Here is a 20,099-nt window from a genome sequence, read left to right on the forward strand (position 1 = left end):
GCCCACCCTCAACAAGGTGCTTCTAAGCCACAACTTTCTTCTTAGAGGCTTTGGCCCTCGTTCTGGTCACATTCTTCTCTGGATGCCTCCGAGGCATTCCCTCAGTTGAGCCTTTCTTCGTAGTCCTCCTCAAAGAAGCTACCTCCACTAGCAACATCACCTTCACCTTATCCTCAATTTCTGCACGAATGAACAAGCAATCTGTCAGAAAATTAAAGTAGGACTTAAGTAAAGTCATAATCTGCAAGCAATAGGAGTGTCCATACCAAGGGGGCAGGACTAAGGCCGGCCTTCACCAAGGCTTCCTTCCTAACCCAAGGGTCCAACATGAATTGTCCCGCCTAGTTGAAGCCGATTCAACATGGCCTTCTCCTTAGTTCTACTACAAGTCGCGATCCTCTTGGCCACCATTTCTAGGCTCCTCTAATTACATCGGAAGGACCAGCCCTTAGGACAACTCAGGAAGAAATTTTTCTTCTTCCAGTTGTGGATGGATGATAGGTTGTCTACCACCTTACCCTATCAGCCCTGGAAATACCATAACCCTTCACCATCAGGGTGCTTCCTCCAAGTAAACAGGTTCCAAAACAAATTCACTATCACTAAAACCCCTCGGTTATGGGTCATCACCAAGACAACTATTATAGTCATGATGGCATTGGGAGCAAGTTGGATGAGGGTTAGCCTATAATGGTTTAACAACTCGATGATCAAAGAATGCAAAGGGAAGTGCAACCCAAACTGAAGATAATGCTTGTGGGCACACACCTCCCATTCAGGACAAAGCCATGGCTTATTACCAACACAGGGGACCCTAATCCTACAGTCCCCTTGAATAAAATACTTCTTGAAAAGGGCCCTAATATCCTTTCTGTCGAGGATACAATCTAAGTCTGAACAAGGAGGTTGCTCAAGTCTCACACCTCGGCCCTCGACCTCAACCTCCTCCTCACCAGTCAGCCCTTCGGCCTCCTCAACATCCACCGCTACAGGATGCATTAATGTGTTCCCTGTGTGTTGCCCCTTAAAGGTCCTACAACGAGACACATAGGGACATCATCCCCAGCCTTGTCAGCCTAATACTCTCATTCATGGAGTCTGTGCTCTGCACGCTCAACCCCATGAGTTGCTACTCTCTTCTGCAAAACCTCCACATTAGAAGACCGAGAGATGCCCCCAAAGCTTCCACTACAACTTTCGCTCCCACTGCTACTAGGAGTGGGGGTGCTACTAGGTTCACTCCAATCGGGAAGGGAGTAGGCCTCACAACCAGAGTCAAAATCTTAGCTCATTATGGAAGACGAGGCCTTACCAAGAAAAGGTGTACTAAAAAGGTTGGAAAGGAAACAATGAAAGATGAGATGGTCTAAGAAACTTCAAGCAAATGCACAGTGACAAACACTTGAAGTATTGCCAAAACTAATGTCTACTCTCATCAGCCTAGGCCGAGCCCTAAGAATAGCTCACCCAACGGCCCTGGCCTCGACCTCGAGAGTGAAGGCGAAGTGATGTAGGTGTATTCGGTCGACACACTAGACCCCGACACATGGCATCGTCCAGGGGTACTCCTATCAATCCACACTCCTCCAAGGGAAATAGGGTAACTCCCGCTCTGAGAACTTATGGAGCATTTAATGCAGGCGCTCATTCTCAGTGCATTTATTCCCGACAAACTAATGAGGGGGTCGTGGTCAGCCAACGCCTCTTTAACAATAATGGATATATAGGAAACACCGAATTCCCCTTATTCCTCTCTCTCTCTTTGCTTGAAATCACATCTATCGATATAAATATTGTTTGATTTGGAAAACCAAATCTTAATAAAGTATGGCCCTATTTTTATGGGAAGTGGAGAGAATAGAGGGGAATTAGAGATAAAAGTGAAGGAGAGGATAAAACATATATTGAACTAATTAAGGAGAAAAGTTAGGTTATTATAGAAAGTGAGAGACATAAGTTGTGGGGGGAGAGAGAGAAACCAATGGGAAGGAAGAGGAATGAAGAAAGAGAGTGCTAAGATGGCAAATTGGGACTGGTGGGAAGGGGGGAGAGGATAGAGAGTCAAGGAGAATGCAGGGTTAGGGTAATGAAGCAAGGAGAAGCAAGGTGACGCGAACGGTCTTACTGTATATATTCTAGCGGGGCCCGTGCAATGCACTGGATGGGGCACCCCTCCTTGTCCCTCATCCCCATAAGTCAAGACACTCCATCCCTACCTCGACCCTAATGGTGGGGCGGGTTCGGGGCAAGGGTCCCATTCCCCGTTGGTGATGGGGATCCCTAAATTTTCCCTACCTAGGCAACCCACCTAAAAAAATATAATTTATGGATATTTTACAAATAGGATTATGGGAATTTGGGGGTATTTTAGGAATTGGATTATGAAAAATTGGGGGTATTTTATAAATGAAATTATGGGATCCTAGATTAAAAGAATATGAGAAAAACTTAGAGATATTTTAAAAATCAATATTAAATCTATAGATATTTTACTAATTTACCTTTGGGTTCGGGGTGGGATAGGGTAAGGCCCTTCTTTTATAGGGAAAACTACCATCCCTACAATTCTAATAATTTTCTATAACTAATTAACTAACAATAAATTACAATATTTTATGATAGTTTTCAAAAAATTATTGAAATTACTATTGACTAGTAGTAATGTATAGTAAATTAATTATTTACAATAATAATAAATTAATTTAAATTATTTATCCTTTTAAGCCTAAAGTATTTACTATTAATCAAAGTAAATGTATTTATAGTAAAGTACATTATTTTTAATTAAAAATAAACCATTTGTCGTTAATTAATGTAAAACCAGTTATGATCAAAATCAACCAAGTGGTCTAGATCAGTGTGGATAGACTTAATAATTTTCCTAAATTATTTAATAATTATTTATTGAAATAATAATAACGGATTGTCATTTAAATAATTATGAAACAATTTCTAATAGATGAATTTCCTAATTTAATTTTCCTATTTTTTTAATAATTATTTAGTTGAATAATAATAATGGATTATTATTTAAATAGTTTTGGAGAACATTTTTCTCATAGATTAATTTCTTAATTTTTTTAATTACTTATTTAAAAAATAATTATGGATTATTGGTTAAAGAGTTCCCTAAATTATTTGATAATTGTTAACTACAATTATTGATTTTATAGAAATTTGTAAATTACACTAATTAGTAATATCTTTTATCAATAAATCATTATTGTAAAAATTTAATGAAAATTTATTAAATTACAATGATTAATGTAAATTATGCTAAACATTGAAATTTTGAACATTTATTAATAACCAAAAATTATTAAATAATGGATTGTTGATTAATTTTTGGTAGATTATTAAATTATTTAATATTTGTTAAATAATGGATTATTCCGGAAATAATTATTTCATAATTTTTGGTGGAATATTTTCCTGAAAGTTTTAATAATTTTCATAAATAATAGATTATTATTTAAGAATAGATTATTTAACAATAATGGAAGATGCCATGAATATATAGGAAACATCAATTCCCCATGTTCCCATCTCTTTGCTTGAAATCACGTCCATAGATATAAATATTGTTTGATATGGAAAACCAATTCTTAATAACTTATACCTTTATTTTTATGGGAAAGTGGAGAGAATAGAGGAGAATAAGAGGATAAAACATATATTGAGCTAATTAAAAAGAGAAGTTAGGTTGTTATAGAAAGTAGGAGACGTGAATTGTGGGGGAAAGAACCCAATGAAAAGGGAGAAGAATGAAAAAAAAGGGTGTGAAGTGGCAAATTGAGAATAATGGAAAAGGGAAGAGGAGAGAGAGCCAATGCAAGTTTGGAGTAATGGAGCAGGGAGAAGCAAGGTGATGTGGACCAGAGAGAGAGATTTGAGGTTCTAAAAATGTTTAAATGCAGATAACATTTACATGAGAATCTTTAAAATGCTGAGGGTGGGGACAAAGCATTCAAAATTAGAATTGAAAAGCTCGGTGGTTGTCTTTGTCGCAAATAATTATTCAGGGGCCAAGTGTCATTTCAATGTACAAGGCTGCAATCAATAATTTAGCCTGTATAATTAATAGACATAAGAGTATGAAGTGAGTTAAAGCCTTAAAGCTGTAAAAGTAGATTCCACCTGTTAGAATGTAGTAATGGACCATGGATGGACAGATGAAAGAACTCCAGATGACTTGTCCCAACTATTCGGTCAATGCCACTCAATTTGCTATTTGGTTATTGATGGTGCACAATCCGGTCACTCCTAGCTGGCACTTACGTGGCTCCTGGAAGGTACCTGAGATGGAGAAGAAGAAGAATCCCCGGGGGCTTGCCCGGCGGGAACACTCCGATGTTTAAGTTAGTATTCTGTAGGAGAAGCAAGGAGAAGATGAAGGCTAAGAGTGCAGATAGCGCGTGAGTAGAAGATCATACCTTTCTCCCTTGATAATAAGCTCCTTATAACAGAAATCCATTGCATCAGGCCCACTGGCCTCTGACAGGGCAGGTATAACCGCCACTGTCAGCCTGCCGAGCCGTTACTGGCAGGGGCTGAGGTGGCACGCGCAGGGCCAACATAGCAGGGTACGTGCCTGTCAGGTGTGAGGCACCCTCTAAAGGTGGCAGGCACGACGCTGTCTAACGAGGGATATGGCTGCTGTCCCCAGATTTGTCAGGTACGGTAGTCGGGCAGGAGGTTTTCCTGTGATATGCCAAACTACCCTTCTGCGAGTTACCCTGTGTCGGGCTATCTCGCAAGCGGCGATCTGCCTGTGGCAAGCTAAGCCGAGCTGTCTGGCCCGAGGTGTCTTCACCTCGGGGAATCTATAGGCGGATCGGTGTGTTCCTGTCTGGTAGAAGCTTCCTGAGGAGTGCCCATGCGGCCCATTCCCAAGCTACTCGGTACCGAGCTCAGAATACTTCAGGATTACCTTTAACAGAATTGGTCCTTAGGATGACTTGTCTGCTTAGGAGCTTGGGCAAGCTAGTTCCCCTAGCTCGCGAGCTAAAGTTGCCTCGGAGTATCCCTTCAAAGGTAGCTTGGGGAACCCAAAGCTCGCGTTATGGCGAGCTTCTCCTTTTGTGAGTTACGATGTAGCGAGCTGCATTATGGGCTCGTCACTTGGTTGCACTAGGCTACAATGTTGAGTTGTTGCTCGTGCTGAGTCAGTGTCCACGTGTCACCGTTTTATAGGTTGGGTCAAATCGTCCTCCATCAATTGCCCCCCACTCCTTGAGCTGAGAGCATTGCCTTAGTGCGAGGAGTCCATGAAGCGTGATGGACTGATTTGACCAAAATTCAAACTTGATTGACTACTCACATTAAATGCATCCGCGAGAGAATCAAGAGATTTCCTGACTTTTCGGATTCCCAAAACGTGCTGAAGTGGCTCTTAATTTCGAGCATCGTGCAGTCGTCATTGCCTTAATAGTGGAAGACGTGCCGCCAATCACCTTCAGTTTTCAGAAGGCGTGCGGTCAGTGCGCCTGCGAGCCGCTGGATTTGCTTTGATCCGGGCCGTCGATTCAAAGACGTGGGGGCTATAAATAGGAGGGCCCTTTGGGCCTCGTTTCCCTTTACGCCATCTTGTCAGTCATACTTTACCCCCATCGTCGAACTGGCTAAGTCCTTCTTGATGCCGAGGTGTTGGTTAGCTCGGTGCCTTAGGCCGTAAGCCAGGGGGCGACTTGTGGTCTACCCTTGCAGTTTGCCCACGTCATGGAGACGACTGGGTCTTGTTGCGCCGAGGTCATGTTAGCTCAACACTTTAGCCCTTAAGCTCGGGGAGCGGCTCGTGGCCTACTCGGTTGTTACAGATAGTATTGTCTTAAGTTGACAATATTCCAAGCCCGAGGTACTTGTTTTCCTTCGAGGGTCTCGAGCTCGTACGTTCCTTCCCCGAGCACTCGTTTCACTTGATAAGGTCCTTCCCAGTTGGACCCAAGCTTGCCAGCACCGGGCTCAGGTACCATAACTTTACGAAGGACCAGGTCGCCAACGCGGAGGTTCCGCTTCTTGACCCTGGCATTATAGTACCGAGCTACTCTCTGCTGGTAGGTTGCGGTACTGATGTATGCGAGGTCCCTTACTTCGTCGAGTAGATCGAGATTGGTACGCAGCTCATCTTCGTTCGTCTGATCACTGTATGCTTCTAGTCGCAACGTAGGTACTTTAATCTCAACCGGGATAACTGCTTCGATGCCATAGGTGAGGTTAAAGGGGGTTTCTCCCGTGGCGGTCTTCTCCGTGTTCCGGTAGGCCCATAGAACACTAGGTAGCTCATCTGCCCACAACCCTTTAGCTCGGTCCAACCATGCCTTCAGTCCGCGGAGGATGGCTCTGTTCGTGACTTCTGCCTGACCGTTTGCTTGAGGGTGTGCGATTGAAGTAAAATTCTGTCGGATTCCCATGCCTTGGCACCAGTCTTGGAATTTGATGTCCTCGAACTGCTTGTCGTTGTCAGAAATCAGTACCCGAGGTAACCCGAAGCGGCACACGATGTTCTTCCAAAAGAAGTTTTGGACGTTCCGGGCTGTGATCGTTACAAGGGGTTCCGCTTCTACCCACTTGGTGAAGTAATCCACTGCTACTACTAAGAACTTCCTCCCACCCATTGCTGGCTGGAATGGCCTGAGTAGATTGATGCCCCATTGTGCAAAAGGCCACGGGCTGGTGAGATACTTGAAGTCGGCAGCAGGTTGGTGGTGAATATTGGTGTGCTTCTGGAATTTGTCACATTTTTTAATGAGTTCAATGGCATCTGCCTTCATTGTTGGCCAATAATACCCCTGTCGAAGTGCCTTTTGGGCGAGGGCCCTGCCCCCCAAGTGTCCGCCGCACAGACCCTCATGAGTGTCGCGGAGTACGAGCTCGGCTTCGGTAGGTCGCAAGCAACGCAGGTAGGGGAGCGTGTAGGATCTCCGGTATAGCCGTTCGTTTATCATGACGTATTTGGTTGCCTAGCATTGCACCCTTCTGGCTGCATTGCGATCTGCGGGGAGGGTCCCGTGTAGCAAGAAGCTCGCGAGCGGGTCAATCCAGCTCAGTCTGCTTGAACGACGGGACAAACCTCCTCTGCCCCTCCGAGAATGCTAGGTCGAGGCAAGTCCTCTATGTACACGGTTCTCATGGTGATGTCGCTAGTGCTGGCTAACCTGGATAGGGCGTCGGCCTCAGCATTCTGCAACCTAGGGATTTGTCTGATGAAGTGTGACTGGAAGTTGAGCAGAGCCTCTCTGACTTTGGCTAAGTAGAAGACCACGGTTGGCTCGCGAGCTTCGTACTCGCCAGTGACCTGGTTGACCACGAGCTGGGAGTCGCTGCAGATAACGATATGCTTGGCTTTTACTTCTCTGGCTAAGGCTAGTCCAACTATCAATGCCTCGTACTCCGCTTCATTGTTAGATGTCGCGAACTCGAAGCGTAGCGCGTACTCCAGTTTCGTGCCACTTGGGTTGTGCAGGACTATTCCGGCTTCGCTGCCCTGTTGGTTCGAGGAGCCATCTACGTGAAGGATCCAGGGCTCCTCATCCCAGCTCGCGCTTGGCCAAACTAGGAGAGATGCCACACTGGCTGCTACCTCACGAGGCTCAGACTCAACCGGCCTGGGAGCTTCGGGCTCGCCCGAACTAGGGACCTCGTGCTCAACCGTCCTGGGAATTTCGGAACTGAATGTGCATTCGGCGATGAAATCTGCTAAGGCTTGGGCCTTAATGGCAGTTCGCGGGTTGTACTGGAGGTCATACTCGCTGAGCTCAACGGCCCATTTCGTCAACCGACCAGAGACCTCGGCCTTAAGTAAGACTTGCCTCAGAGGTTTGTCGGTGAGGACGATAATAGTGTGAGTCTGGAAGTACGGGCAGAGCTCCCAAGCTACAATTACCAGTGCGTGCTAGCTTTTCTATCTCTAGATATCTCGTCTCTGCTCCCTGCAATACTTTACTAACATAATAGATGGGTCATTGGACCCAATCTACTTCCTTTATTAGTACCGAACTGACCACTTCGTCGCTCGCCAAGAGGTACAGTTCTAAAACATCGCCCTCCTCGGGCCGGGTTAAGATCGGCACGCTAGCGAGGTATCTCTTGAGCTCGTCAAACGCGAACTGGCAGTCTTGGGTCCATCCAAACCCTTTGCTCTTTATTGCCTTAAAGAATGGCAGACAGTAATCCGCCGACTTGGACATGAAAAGGCTCAGGGCAGCTATGCGGCCATTCAGCCTCTAAACCTCCTTCAACTTCTAGGGTGGTCTCATATCTAAGATGGCCTTAATCTTATCCGGGTTGGCCTCAATGCCGCGCTGGTTAACGATGTATCCTAGGAATTTACCCGAGGTCACACCGAATATACACTTGTTTGGGTTCAATCTCATATTAAACTTACGCAAAATTTCAAAAACAGAATGCAAGTCTTGTATTAATTCATGCGAAAATTGAGTTTTGACGACCATGTCGTCTACATAGCATTCTACTTTTCTACCAATTAATGGCGCAAACAACTTATTTACAAGCCTTTGAAAGGTTTCCCCTGCGTTTTTCAACCCGAAGGGCATAACCTTGTAACAATATAGACCAAACTCCGTGATGAAGGCAGTCTTTTCTTCGTCCACCGGGTCCATCTTGATTTGGTTATAGCCCGAATAGGCGTCTAAGAAACTCAGCAACTCGTGCCCTGAGGTCGCATCCACCAAACGGTCAATTCTGGGGAGCGGGAAGCAGTCTTTCGGGCAGGCTCGGTTTAGGTCAGTGTAGTCGACGCACATGTGCCACTTGCCGTTAGCCTTCTTTACCAGAACGGGGTTGGCTACCCAGCTCGGGTAATGGACTTCTCTTACGAAGTCAGCTACAAGGAGCTTCCCGACCTCCTCCGTCGACCGCTTTCCACCGCTCCGGGGCTAGGTTGCGTTTCTTCTGTCTAATGGGCCTAACTACAGGATCAGTATTCAGCTTGTGAGTTATAAGGTCAGGGTCTATATCGGGCATCTCTGCCGCAGACCATGCAAAAATATCTAAATTTTGAAGTAAGAAACTTACCAGTTCAGATCGTAGAGGTTCCTAGACGGAAGCTCCGATCTAAAGCGTCCGAGCTAGGTCTGCGGCTGAGGTCGGAACAACGACTGTTTCTTCCGTGGGTGCAGCTCATTCTCCGCCTTGCTCTGTAGGCCGCTCCAGTTCGATGTCGTCGGCCACCTTGGTCTTTCCCTTTAGGGCGGTGACATAGCACTTGCGGGACTCAAGCTGGTCGCCCCGCGCTACACCCACACCGAAGTCTGTAGGGAACTTCATTGCCAAATGATAAGTGGAGACCACCGCCCGTAGGACATGGGTGATCGGCCGACCTATTATGGCATTGTATGGAGAGGGGATCGCGACCACCAGGAAGTCGTGGTTGAGTCTAACTACGCAGGACCATGTGCCGACTTCCACAGGTACTGTTACTTTCCCAAGGGGCCGGACTTCTTCTCCGCTGAAGCCCACCAAAGGAGTGTTCGCGGACTCAAGTCACTTCCCTACAACTGAAGCTGGTCGAACGCGGCTTTGAAGAGAATATCTGCCGAGCTGCCCGAGTCAACGAGTACGCGCCTGACCTCGAAGTCATTGATCCTCAGCTTTATCACAAGCGCGTTGTCGTGAGGGTAGTGGACCCCTCACGCATCGTCTTCTGTGAAGAAAATTGGCTCTTCTGTCTTCGGCCGCTTTGGAGGATTCTATTCTTCCCGAGCAACTTCACGAACTGACGACCGAGCTGCCGCTGAAGTACAACCCGCGACGATCGAGCCTCCCACTATCACGTGGATGGTGCCCCGAACCGGCCTCTCTTCCAGAGGGTGCCTCTATGATTGTTCGGCCGGCCTGCTGCTGGACTCGGGAGCATCCTTACCGTGCTTCCCTTGCCAACCTGTTTTATTATTATTATTATTGTTATTTTGTACAAAGTTCCTTAAATATCCGCGACGGATGAGCCCCTCAATCTCGTCGCAGAGGTTTTTACAACTTTCGGTATTGTGACCGTGATCTCTATGAAAACTACAGTACAAGTTCTTATTTCTCTCGTTGGGATTTCCCCTCAAATGGGGTGGCCACTTCACATACAGGGCGTCCTTGATCGCCATCAAGATTTCGGCCCGCTTCGCGTTCAGTGGGGTGTAATCAGTTCTGTCCGCTACAGGAGCTCGGAACGACTGACCCGGCTTTGCCCCCCGAGCTGCATCTTTTTTCTTTCGGTTGTCCCCTTGGCTGGAAGGCTCTCCTTCTCTTTTCCTCTTCTAGGGCGTGCCCTCGCCCTTCTAGTTGATCTCTTCCTCCGTGGCTATAAACCTATCTGAGAGCTTAAGGAATTCGGTTATGGTCGTTGGTTGGTTGACGACCATGTGCCATTTGAACTCTTTATGCGTCACGCCTTTCTTGGCTGCTGCAAGGCGCACGGCGGGGTCCAGGCGCGGTATCTGCATGCACGCATCATTGAACCGCTTGATATAGCCCCGGATGGACTCTCCCTCTCTCTGCACTATGTTGAGGAGGCTTTCTTCAGTTCGCAGGCGCCGCTTGCTGGTGACGAAGTGGGACGTGAAGGCTTGCGCGAACTGTGCCCAACTTCTTATCGAGCCAAGTGCCAGGTTCCGGTACCATGTACGGGCTACTCCTCTGAAAGTGGTGGAGAAGGCCACGCACATGCACGACTCACTGACTCTCGCCAGGTGCATCTGCGACTGGAAGGCATCTACGTGGTCATTTGGGTCAAACGACCCGTCATACTTGTCAAGAGGGGGGAGCTTGAAGTCTTTAGGCATTGGGACGGCCAGGAGCTCAGGAGATAGAGGGATGGAACTGAAAGGAGGGGAGCCTTAGCTTCGCCCGAGCTTACCGCTTCTCTACCTCCGAGCTCGGGCAGGTTATGGGTGGTAGATCGGTGAGCTCGGCGGCAGCGTCTCTGCTTCTTGGCGGGCTCCAGATTCGTGTTGCTCACCTTCGTGCTGTCAGGGATGGTTTGTGCTGGAAGTAGGTCGGGCGACTGGTGATGGTTGCGGACAGAGGGATCTTGCTTGGAGTCTGCGACCAGGATCTCAAACCGGTTCTCCAGGAGCAGGGCTTCAAACTTCGACTGCCAAGGTGATGTAGATCTGGCGAACTGGGGTCCTCCCGACCTGACCGCCCACGACGAGACCGGGGTGGCCGGTCTTTCTTGTCTGCCGTGGGAGGAGGCCTGGCTCTTAGGAGGGTTTTGGGAGGCTTCTTCTTGGCGAGAAGGGCGTTCGTCCTGGCGGCAAGACCTAGCTCGCTGTGAGGCTGGGTGCCGAGGAGGGAGTTGCGGCTGCTGAAGCTGAGGTTGAGGTTGAGGCAGCTGAGGGAATTGCTGCTGGTAGTGGTACTGGGAGACATGGTGCAGCACTTGCTGTTGGTAAATCTGGTGTTGCTGGAGCTGCTAGTATGGCTCGCATGCACAGCATCAGATCGTCGAGCTGGCTCTGGCTAGTCACCAGAGGAATGACAGTTGGTTCAACAAAGGTCGTTTCGACTGAGGAAGGCAGGGGAACACCCACAGGCGTCGTTGCTCACGGCATGTTCAGGCTGGGGACTCCATCCACCGAGAGGGGAATGGTGAACTGTCCAATGCAGACCGTGGGAACCTAGGGACTTCGTCCAACGTTGCTTGAGGAAGCCATGAGTGCCGAGTTTTCAGAGAAGGAAGAACGGTGAGGGTTTAGAGGAAGGCTTTTAGAAACGGTTCCCATAGACGGCGCCAAATGATGGTGCACAATCCGGTCACTCCTAGCTGGCACTTACGTGGCTCCTAGAAGGTACCTGAGATGGAGAAGAAGAAGAATCCCCGGGGGCTTGCCCGGCGGGAACACTCCGATGCTTAAGTTAGTATTCTATAGGAGAAGCAAGGAGAAGATGAAGGTTAAGAGTGCAGATAGCGCGTGAGTAGAAGATCATACCTCTCTCCCTTGATAATAAGCTCCTTATAACATAAATCCGTTGCATCAGGCCCACTGGCCTCTGACAGGGCAGGTATAACCGCCATTGTCAGCCTGCTGCAGCCGTTACTTGCAGGGGCTAAGGTGGCACGCGCAGGGCCGTCATCGCAGGGTACGTGCTTGTCAGGTGTGAGGCACCCTCTAAAGGTGGCAGGCACGACGCTGTCTGACAAGGGATATGGTTGTTGTCCCTAGATTTGTCGGGTACGGTGGTCGAGCGGGAGGTTTTCCTACGATATGCCGAACTACCTTTCCGCGAGTTACCCTGTGTCGGGCTATCTCGCAAGCGGCGAGCTGCCTGTGGCAAGCTAAGCCGAGCTGTCTGGCCCAAGGTGTCTTCACCTCGGGGTATCTATAGGCAGATCGGGGTGTTCCTGTCTGGTAGAAGCTTCCTGAGGAGTGCCCATGCAGCCCATTCCCGAGCTACTCTGTAATGAGCTCGGAATACTTTAGGATTACCTTTAACAGAATTGGTCCTTGGGATGACTTGTCTGCTTAGGAGCTTGGGCAAGCTAGTTCCCCTAGCTCGCGAGCTAAAATTGCCTCAGAGTATCCCTTCAAAGGTAGCTCGGGGAACCCGGAGCTCGCGTTGTGGCGAGCTCCTTTTGTGAGCTACGATGTAGCGAGCTGCTTTATGGGCCCGTCACTTGGTCGCACTAGGCTACAATGCTGAGCTGTTGCTCGTGCTGAATCAATGTTCACATGTCACCATTTTATAGGTCGGGTCAAATCGTCGTCTATCAGTTATATATGAAACTCATCCCTCATTTAAATCCAAAATACAGCAAACTACCTATAAGTTCTTCACCTAAACCAACGACAACACGGGAAAATGAGCAAAGCCAGCAATCAAGAGAGACTTAATGGACCAGCTAGGCCTGATTCAAGTATGAATCCAGCCAGCCAAGTTGAAGCCCGTTCCACCGGAAGAGTTAGGTAGCCACCCAAGAAAGGAATGGCGAAACGGATGATTTTTAAGTGCATTACCAAAAGTCTCTTCTATCTTTTGCTGCTTCTATTCCTCTACTGCCACTACTACTACAACCTTCTTTTATGCATGCACTTTAATAGAATTATGGTTGGTTTTCTATTATGGTCCGTTTAGTTCGTGAGGCGAATATTCTTATTTTTTCATGTTTTTATGGGCAATATACTGGGATGTGATGAGAATACCCTTCTCAAAATATGAGATCTGGGGTCTCACCAAATTGGTGGACCCCACTGAGAAATTAAAGCGGCGCGGCGATAGTGAGAAAAAAAGCACTTTTTTCTAATAAATGCTCTACTGGCAGTGGCATCAATATGTATTCATTAGTTAACAAAGAAGCTTCCGCTTCGTGTTTTCGCCTTGACCTAAACCTCAAAAATCGGATATAAAAATAGGCTTATTAAAACCCAAGCCCAGCACATCCAATGTATAAACACGCAGCCCCACAAACATGGAATAGATATTGGCCCGAGCCTGAACATGTACCCTATACAATATATGCAGCAGGAGCCTGAATCGGTCCATTTCTCTGTAAAACTGCACATATAGTACAAAGAAACTCTAACTCAACTAAATTTCTGCCAAACCTTAAACCATAAATCAACTCAAACAAACTAATATAGGGACCATTACTTGGTGTCATGGTAAAAGTTCGAGTCCGAGGACGGCCACTTTAATGGCCCAAGAAGATGAAGAAAGAAAAAAAATCATAAATCGCAAGGGTAAAAAAAAAAAACTGTTACCTTCTCATGCCAAACTACCAACGCACACATCTGGAACATGAATGTGATTCGTACCTGGATGATATATGATAGAGCATGCCCACCCAGCCTGACACAATGTTATATCGACGTGCATGATAAACCTATATTCTACAGATGTACAGAACAATCTGACAGAAACCTACAGATATTCGAAAGGTCAGTCTATATGAGAAAATTAAGTTACTGAAAATGCATTTGAAGCCAAAGCGAAACTTTATAAGGGGGGGGATGATCTACTTTTACATAATCACATTCCTAACTCTATGCAGCAAGTAACCCACAGAAATTCCTAGTACTCTGTACAAACCCTCCTACAGTCCCCAACTACACACCAAAAGTTGAATGCCAATTCTGCACACATTATAGAAAAGACGGGCATCATTTACAGCTCATCAACATGGAGTTTATGATGTGCATGACAATTCTAATGCTTGCAGCATCAGCAGCATTGACAGTTGGGATGGTGCAGTGATGGGCCAATATCTGATAGACCTGCTCAAAGATGGGTCTTACGTGCATTGCAATCATCGAGTCCGTTGGGTTAATGACAATAACCACATCTGTCATCCATGACAACTTCCGGGATGTTTCTTTGCCGATATCACAGGCCAACTGCTGAAGAAGGGAAAGCAAAACTCCTTGGCTCAAAGGACGAGGCATCATTGACAAAATACCCTTGAAATCAACCTGATGAACAGCAAAGGGGAAAACAATAAAAACTAAGATTGTAATATTAGAACCTAAAAGCTGCATTAGATTTAACCACCTAGTAATATTGGAAGGCTGTTTCATATGGAAACTTCAATGGTGTTTTGTCAAGATGTTTTACCATGCGATGTAAAATGTTCAAGGAAAACATGGTGTAGAGGTACTAGAAGTTGTAATAATCAAAACAAGATCCACCAAAACATGAATGGTAATTAGATATTTTATTAATCCTAGGAGATGATACTAAATGAAAACACAATGGATTGACACGTCCAAGCCTTGTTCTAGCAATTTGGAGATTACCAATTGTCACTCCCCCATGGCAACATCTTGTGCTAACTGTTAAGATGCAGCTATCCTACAGCTGTTATACAAAGCATTGCCTTTAATTTGATTTGTAGATGCATAATCTATAATGGTTACTCCAAAAGTGCATCCCATAACTATCCAATACATTATTATGGCCTTGAACATTCTCAATCTCTTCCTCGTGATACTCAATCCAAGAAAACAAAAATGGGACTGTAAGGAACTTTTTACGATTAATTTTGTCCCCACCATACTCCCTTGTCGCTACTAAAAAATGCATGTGTTGGAACTACTTTGTACTTTGAATTCTCTAATGCTACAAAATTACCTAATTGTTTGTTTTTATAAATAAATAATTGCATGCAAACATGCACATGAAAAGAAAGGTGAAGTATGGATGATGTGCAAGGATGATGCAAATGAAGAGTTGCATTATGTGGTTTTTATCCAAAGCCAAGTTGCTAAGCCACTGCTATTCACTGAATAATGGACATTTAACCAATACTTCATAGCCCAAGTCAAAAATCATCCTCTTCAAAGCTCTATAAATGTTGATTTTGAGACTTTTTTTTTCTTTTATCAAACAGCATAGAGCTATCTCAGAAACAAGCCCAGGGACAAAAAAAATTCTGTCCAGTCCAGCCCATGGTGAAACAAAAACCAAAAGAGCATTCTCAAATCAATGGCTGAAAGCCACCAACTGGGATGTGTATGCGTGTGCACTCATGTCAATCAAAGGAAACATAAGTATGTAACATACTTGTGGAGTGGACATAAAGCACACCTGAGAACATAACCAGGATACGATGGAGACATCACTTCTTTGTAATGCTGCAGTGAATGCTTCTTCATATTTGCGTTCTGATAGCAACCTTGAGATGTCTTTGGTTGGATCCAGAGGCACCTCTACCTGTTTTACAGGCATTGCATGTTCAAACTTAAAAGTAGGAAATGCCACAAAATACCCTTCAAATATCTTTAATACCTTATAAGTAAAGATCTATTTCACAAAAGAGGGCATGAAGTACCATATCATGGAGACCACCCAACGGTCCATTGCTTAATTGTGTAACCAAGGGATTTACAGCTTTTGAGTTAGCCCCTGCAGCTGCAAGAGCTAGGAGTTTGCGCTGGCTATCAGCAAATTCACCAGTTAGAGTTTGGGTGATTGATGAAGCTGAATTAATGGCATCCTGCAAAATACCATAAACAGTATAAAATGGAGTAAACATCCCACGTAGACAATGCTTGAATATTATGAAACTCATTTAAATAGTATTTTTATTGGTCTCTATTCATGTAACATCTGACATTTAGATTCTTGGAAATTTCACATCTTAATCTCATCAGATCTAACCAGACCCCACATTGGTCAGAGCTCCTGGGCTGCCTTTATTATTTATTTGCTAGGTGGATGTTTGGGACAGTGATTCAAGTCTCAACATTTCAACTTAAATCGTTAAATTGGAAATCAGGAAAGTAAGATGTTTTGGCACAAAACATACAACACAATATTTTATTATAATGCCATTAGACAAATAGGTGATAGGAAAGCTGAAGTAAATATACCCCCAAACACTGGAAGCATCCTTTTGATGTTCCCCCCCAACACACCCATGCACATAACCCAATGTAAAAAGTGGTAATAACCCTTTGAAGTTCAAACTGCCCAATCAAATGTGTTTTTACATAAGCTCTAGTAAAAAATGTCTATATAGTGCTTATGTGAAGTCAAAACGGAATACAACATGGTTCCAAAGACCAACTAGGAAAAAAGGCATTTCTTATGCTAAGTTTAACTTCCTAGCAAAGCCCCTAATTCTCAGTGGAAGCTTACAACCACAAATAACAGAAGACCAATTCAAAATTACAACAAAAGAACTGTTAAGAAGTTAGCCTGGAAATGGCTGGTACTAGATTGTCTAAGACAGCATCAGCATTAATATAGATGCGTAAAAACAACAATGATGGGGTTGTGGAATACCAAAAACAAAGATTACTCATTTCCCATTTCCTACAGAGTACCATGTAGAACTTCATAATACAACATACCCTCAAAGCAAGCGCCAATGAAGAATGTGCAGATTCAAACTGCTGCTGAACTGCAGTTGTATGTTCAGCCATCCCTTTCTGGAATGCAGCATCAACTTGCTCAAACATGGTTTTGCATGACATCTCAAAAGCTGGAATAACAGAAGCTTCCAAACTAGACCTTAATGCATCCTACATTCAAAGAATATATATAAATAAGAGTTGATAAACATGCATGAAATACCAGTTTACTTTTTCTCCAGGACAAACCAACTCCTTTTTCTACCACACAAGGAACTGATTAGAAATGCATATAAGTGTTAAACAGTAACTGTATCCCAGTATAATCATGGAAAATACTTTTTATGAATTTGAACCTACCTGAAGAGTTTGTTTCCCTGATGTCTGAAACTGTGCTTGAATTTGTCTAGCCACAGTAGCTTCAAGTTTAGAATTAACGGACTTTTCCAACTGACTCACTGCCTTGTCTCCTACCCCTCTCTGCACAACAAACATCTATGAGATTCCAACAAGACTACATGTGCACATTGCAGTATTGCACGTGAGCACAGAGGTAAGGCCAGCTAGCAACCAAGCAATTCATTATGTTTTTGCCATTGGACAGCCAAAATACAGAAACCCTTGTGCTCATGTTGACCAAGCTTTCAGCCAACTGACCACATGGTTTAATATCAGATTATAGGCTTATAGCCTTACAGGTGATATATAGAATAATTATGTAGGTTTGTTGCCCAAAGAATAAATGTGCGTGCATATCATAACATCTATGTATTACTTGTTTCTGTTACAATAACATATAGTATTCTCAAAATGAAACAAAGTCATTGCAGTTATTCAAGTCATCAAAATAACAAGAACTATTTAATCAGGAGAGTTTAATTTCTATCAACTTTGAATTGATACAAAAGCTAAAATTCATAATATCCATATTCAAACAAACCACTTCAGAAGAACCTCACACAATCAGACAGGTCCAGTGGATTACTGCTTTCACAGAACTGGGTAGAAAAGCTATTTCCTTTGAGAGTAAATACCTGGAATGACTCCACTATTGCAGAAGAAATTGCTTTCTCCACAACTGGAGTAATAGCACGAGCTACAGTTGGCCCTACTGAAGCTATTTCCTTCTTTAGCGTTCTCTCCAGAAGGAATGGGAAGTCCTTGTTCATTGAGTTGGATATCAAACTGGTTGTCTGCTGCAGACGCTCCCTTTCTGATTTCTCATGTTTGACATTCTCCTCTTGGAAACGAGCCCACAAAGCATCAGTATTGGCTTTAACAACTTTTTCCATGCTCCTGCCAAGGGCCGCCTCAAGTCTTCTGCCTTCTTTTGTAACTGGGACAGCCACCATCACTGACAGCTGTTTCTGCATGGTCGTTAGCTGTGAATGCAAAGAGATGTCAGGGGGAAGATAGAACATTAAATTCCTCCAAATTATACAAATAAAGCATGTGCAAGAAACTTGTTAAGGCACAAACTTAGGTCCAAATGTTGTGTTTAACATAAAGCCACAGACAACCTGAGGGAGAAAAATGCTTTTATATTTTAAATCCAGGTACACCAATTATGCTTAACATGCCATCAAAGAAATCACCTGATTCAGCATCTCCTGAATAGCTAGAATCTGAGAAAAAGCTGCATCCGTAGAAGGAATACTTGAACTGCTACCAGGTTCATTTGTAGAATCTGTAGAATTGAAAGAGCTTGGAGAAGGGGAAGATGGACCAGAGACTTGAGAGTTTTTCCCCTTCTGCTTCTTGCCTTTTGTAGCTGGAACTGGGGACTGTGGAACTGTTGTATCCATAGTCGACTCAGCAACTTTTCCATCCACATCCTTGGAAGAATCTTGGATTTCCTGCTCACTGGCATTTGGGCCTCGGTCTAATGTTTCAGAAACACTAGCATCATCAACTTGCTGAGTCCCTTCCATGCTAAAAATCTCAGTGGACAATGCACAACATTCCCTAGCCATCTCAACACTAAGATCTGATGCCTGGGAGCAAAAGGATTTCTCCTTTTTCTCTGCAACAAGAATACGGGGTACTCTCTGGGAATCAAAATCATCATTCTGACTGGATCCAGTCTCACCTACAACTTTAACCTCCACCTCTACACTCTCTACCTCATTGTTGACAATCACATCTTGAACCTTTAACTCGTCCCTTTTTACACTCTGACAGACCTGAACACTCTCAGAAGATGAAACTGTCATTGATAGTATCTCTGAAGGAGTTATTAAATGAGTTGGATGTTTGAACACCGTAGGAGGATTAGGCACCATCAAAATATCATTTTGTGCAACATTTTTTTCATCCTTTCGGGAGTTATCATCTGGGGAAGTAACACCAGACAAATTTGAGTGAACACTATCCACTCTCCTATCAACCAAATAATCAAGAACTGGTTGGTCACTACCATGATCACCAAGTGGGGTACCAGGCTCGAGGTTATTTGATGGACTTCTAAAACCCAGCATTTTTCCAGACAACCTGGGACTCAAAGGAAGTGGTGGTGAAGCAATATGATAATTATCAGCTTCAGAAGTTGCGGTTAGCAACGAAGTTGACTTAAATTCCACACCTGAAGAAGTCAGTTCATGCAAGCTTGAAGCCTCAGAAGAATCTGGAATCACAGGATGTCTAGCAGGTTTGGGTGATGCACTTCCTAAAGGCACCTCAACAGGAGTGCTTCCAAGAGATGGTTCCAGTGAAAACCCATCTGAGGCAGTTGCTTCTAAAGCACAAGAAACACTGGGTTCTGTCTTCTCTAGCCCCATATTCTCCAAAGGTGGTGGTAAGCACTGAGACAAGTCCAAAGCATACTGCTGAATAGCCTGTGTCTGGACACAGTAAACCTGAACAACATGTTCTCCATCAGGTAAGCAATCACCTGTTCCAGTCAGACTGAGAATAGGCATGGTAACAGTAAATTCAGCAATATAATCCATGCAGGTCACTGCTGGGTATGGACCATATTCTATATGTACAGCATATATAGCATTCTTCTTAGCATTTGCAAGTAAAAGAAGGCCTGCACGAGGCAATGCTACTACTTGATTAAAGAAAGCTTCCTCAAGTCGAGGTTCCTCAGAACTCTTTAGATCTAAAATCTGAGTACACTTCCATGATTCCGAATCACTAGGCAGCAGCCACCCTTCTTCACTTGCTGAGACCCATATTTTCACTTCCCGGTTCAATGGTCCCTGCAAACAAAAATAGAAAAAAAAGGAGTCCATGCCCAGTTTCAGAATCAATATTTGGAAAAGCACTGCTTTTTTTTTATTTAACATATGCCCTGTC

General features: G+C 44.7%; 1 protein-coding gene across 1 annotated transcript in view; it reads right to left on the minus strand.

Moving 5' to 3' along the window:
- Positions 1-13,897: 13,897 nt before the first annotated feature.
- Positions 13,898-20,099, minus strand: part of LOC104608286 (enhancer of mRNA-decapping protein 4-like) — a 29,644-nt gene continuing 23,442 nt past the window's right edge. Inside the window, exons 6-12 of the mRNA XM_010274227.3 lie at positions 18,395-20,002; positions 17,834-18,181; positions 17,160-17,279; positions 16,800-16,970; positions 15,776-15,940; positions 15,532-15,657; positions 13,898-14,417 (exon numbers count right to left, since the gene is read on the minus strand). Coding sequence (XP_010272529.1) covers positions 14,109-14,417; positions 15,532-15,657; positions 15,776-15,940; positions 16,800-16,970; positions 17,160-17,279; positions 17,834-18,181; positions 18,395-20,002 — 2,847 coding nt within the window. The 3' untranslated portion in view covers positions 13,898-14,108. The remainder of the gene's footprint in view (positions 14,418-15,531; positions 15,658-15,775; positions 15,941-16,799; positions 16,971-17,159; positions 17,280-17,833; positions 18,182-18,394; positions 20,003-20,099) is intronic.

The sequence above is a fragment of the Nelumbo nucifera genome, chromosome 1 (genome assembly GCF_055504915.1).
Source record: "Nelumbo nucifera cultivar China Antique chromosome 1, China Antique-T2T, whole genome shotgun sequence".
NCBI lineage: Eukaryota > Viridiplantae > Streptophyta > Magnoliopsida > Proteales > Nelumbonaceae > Nelumbo > Nelumbo nucifera.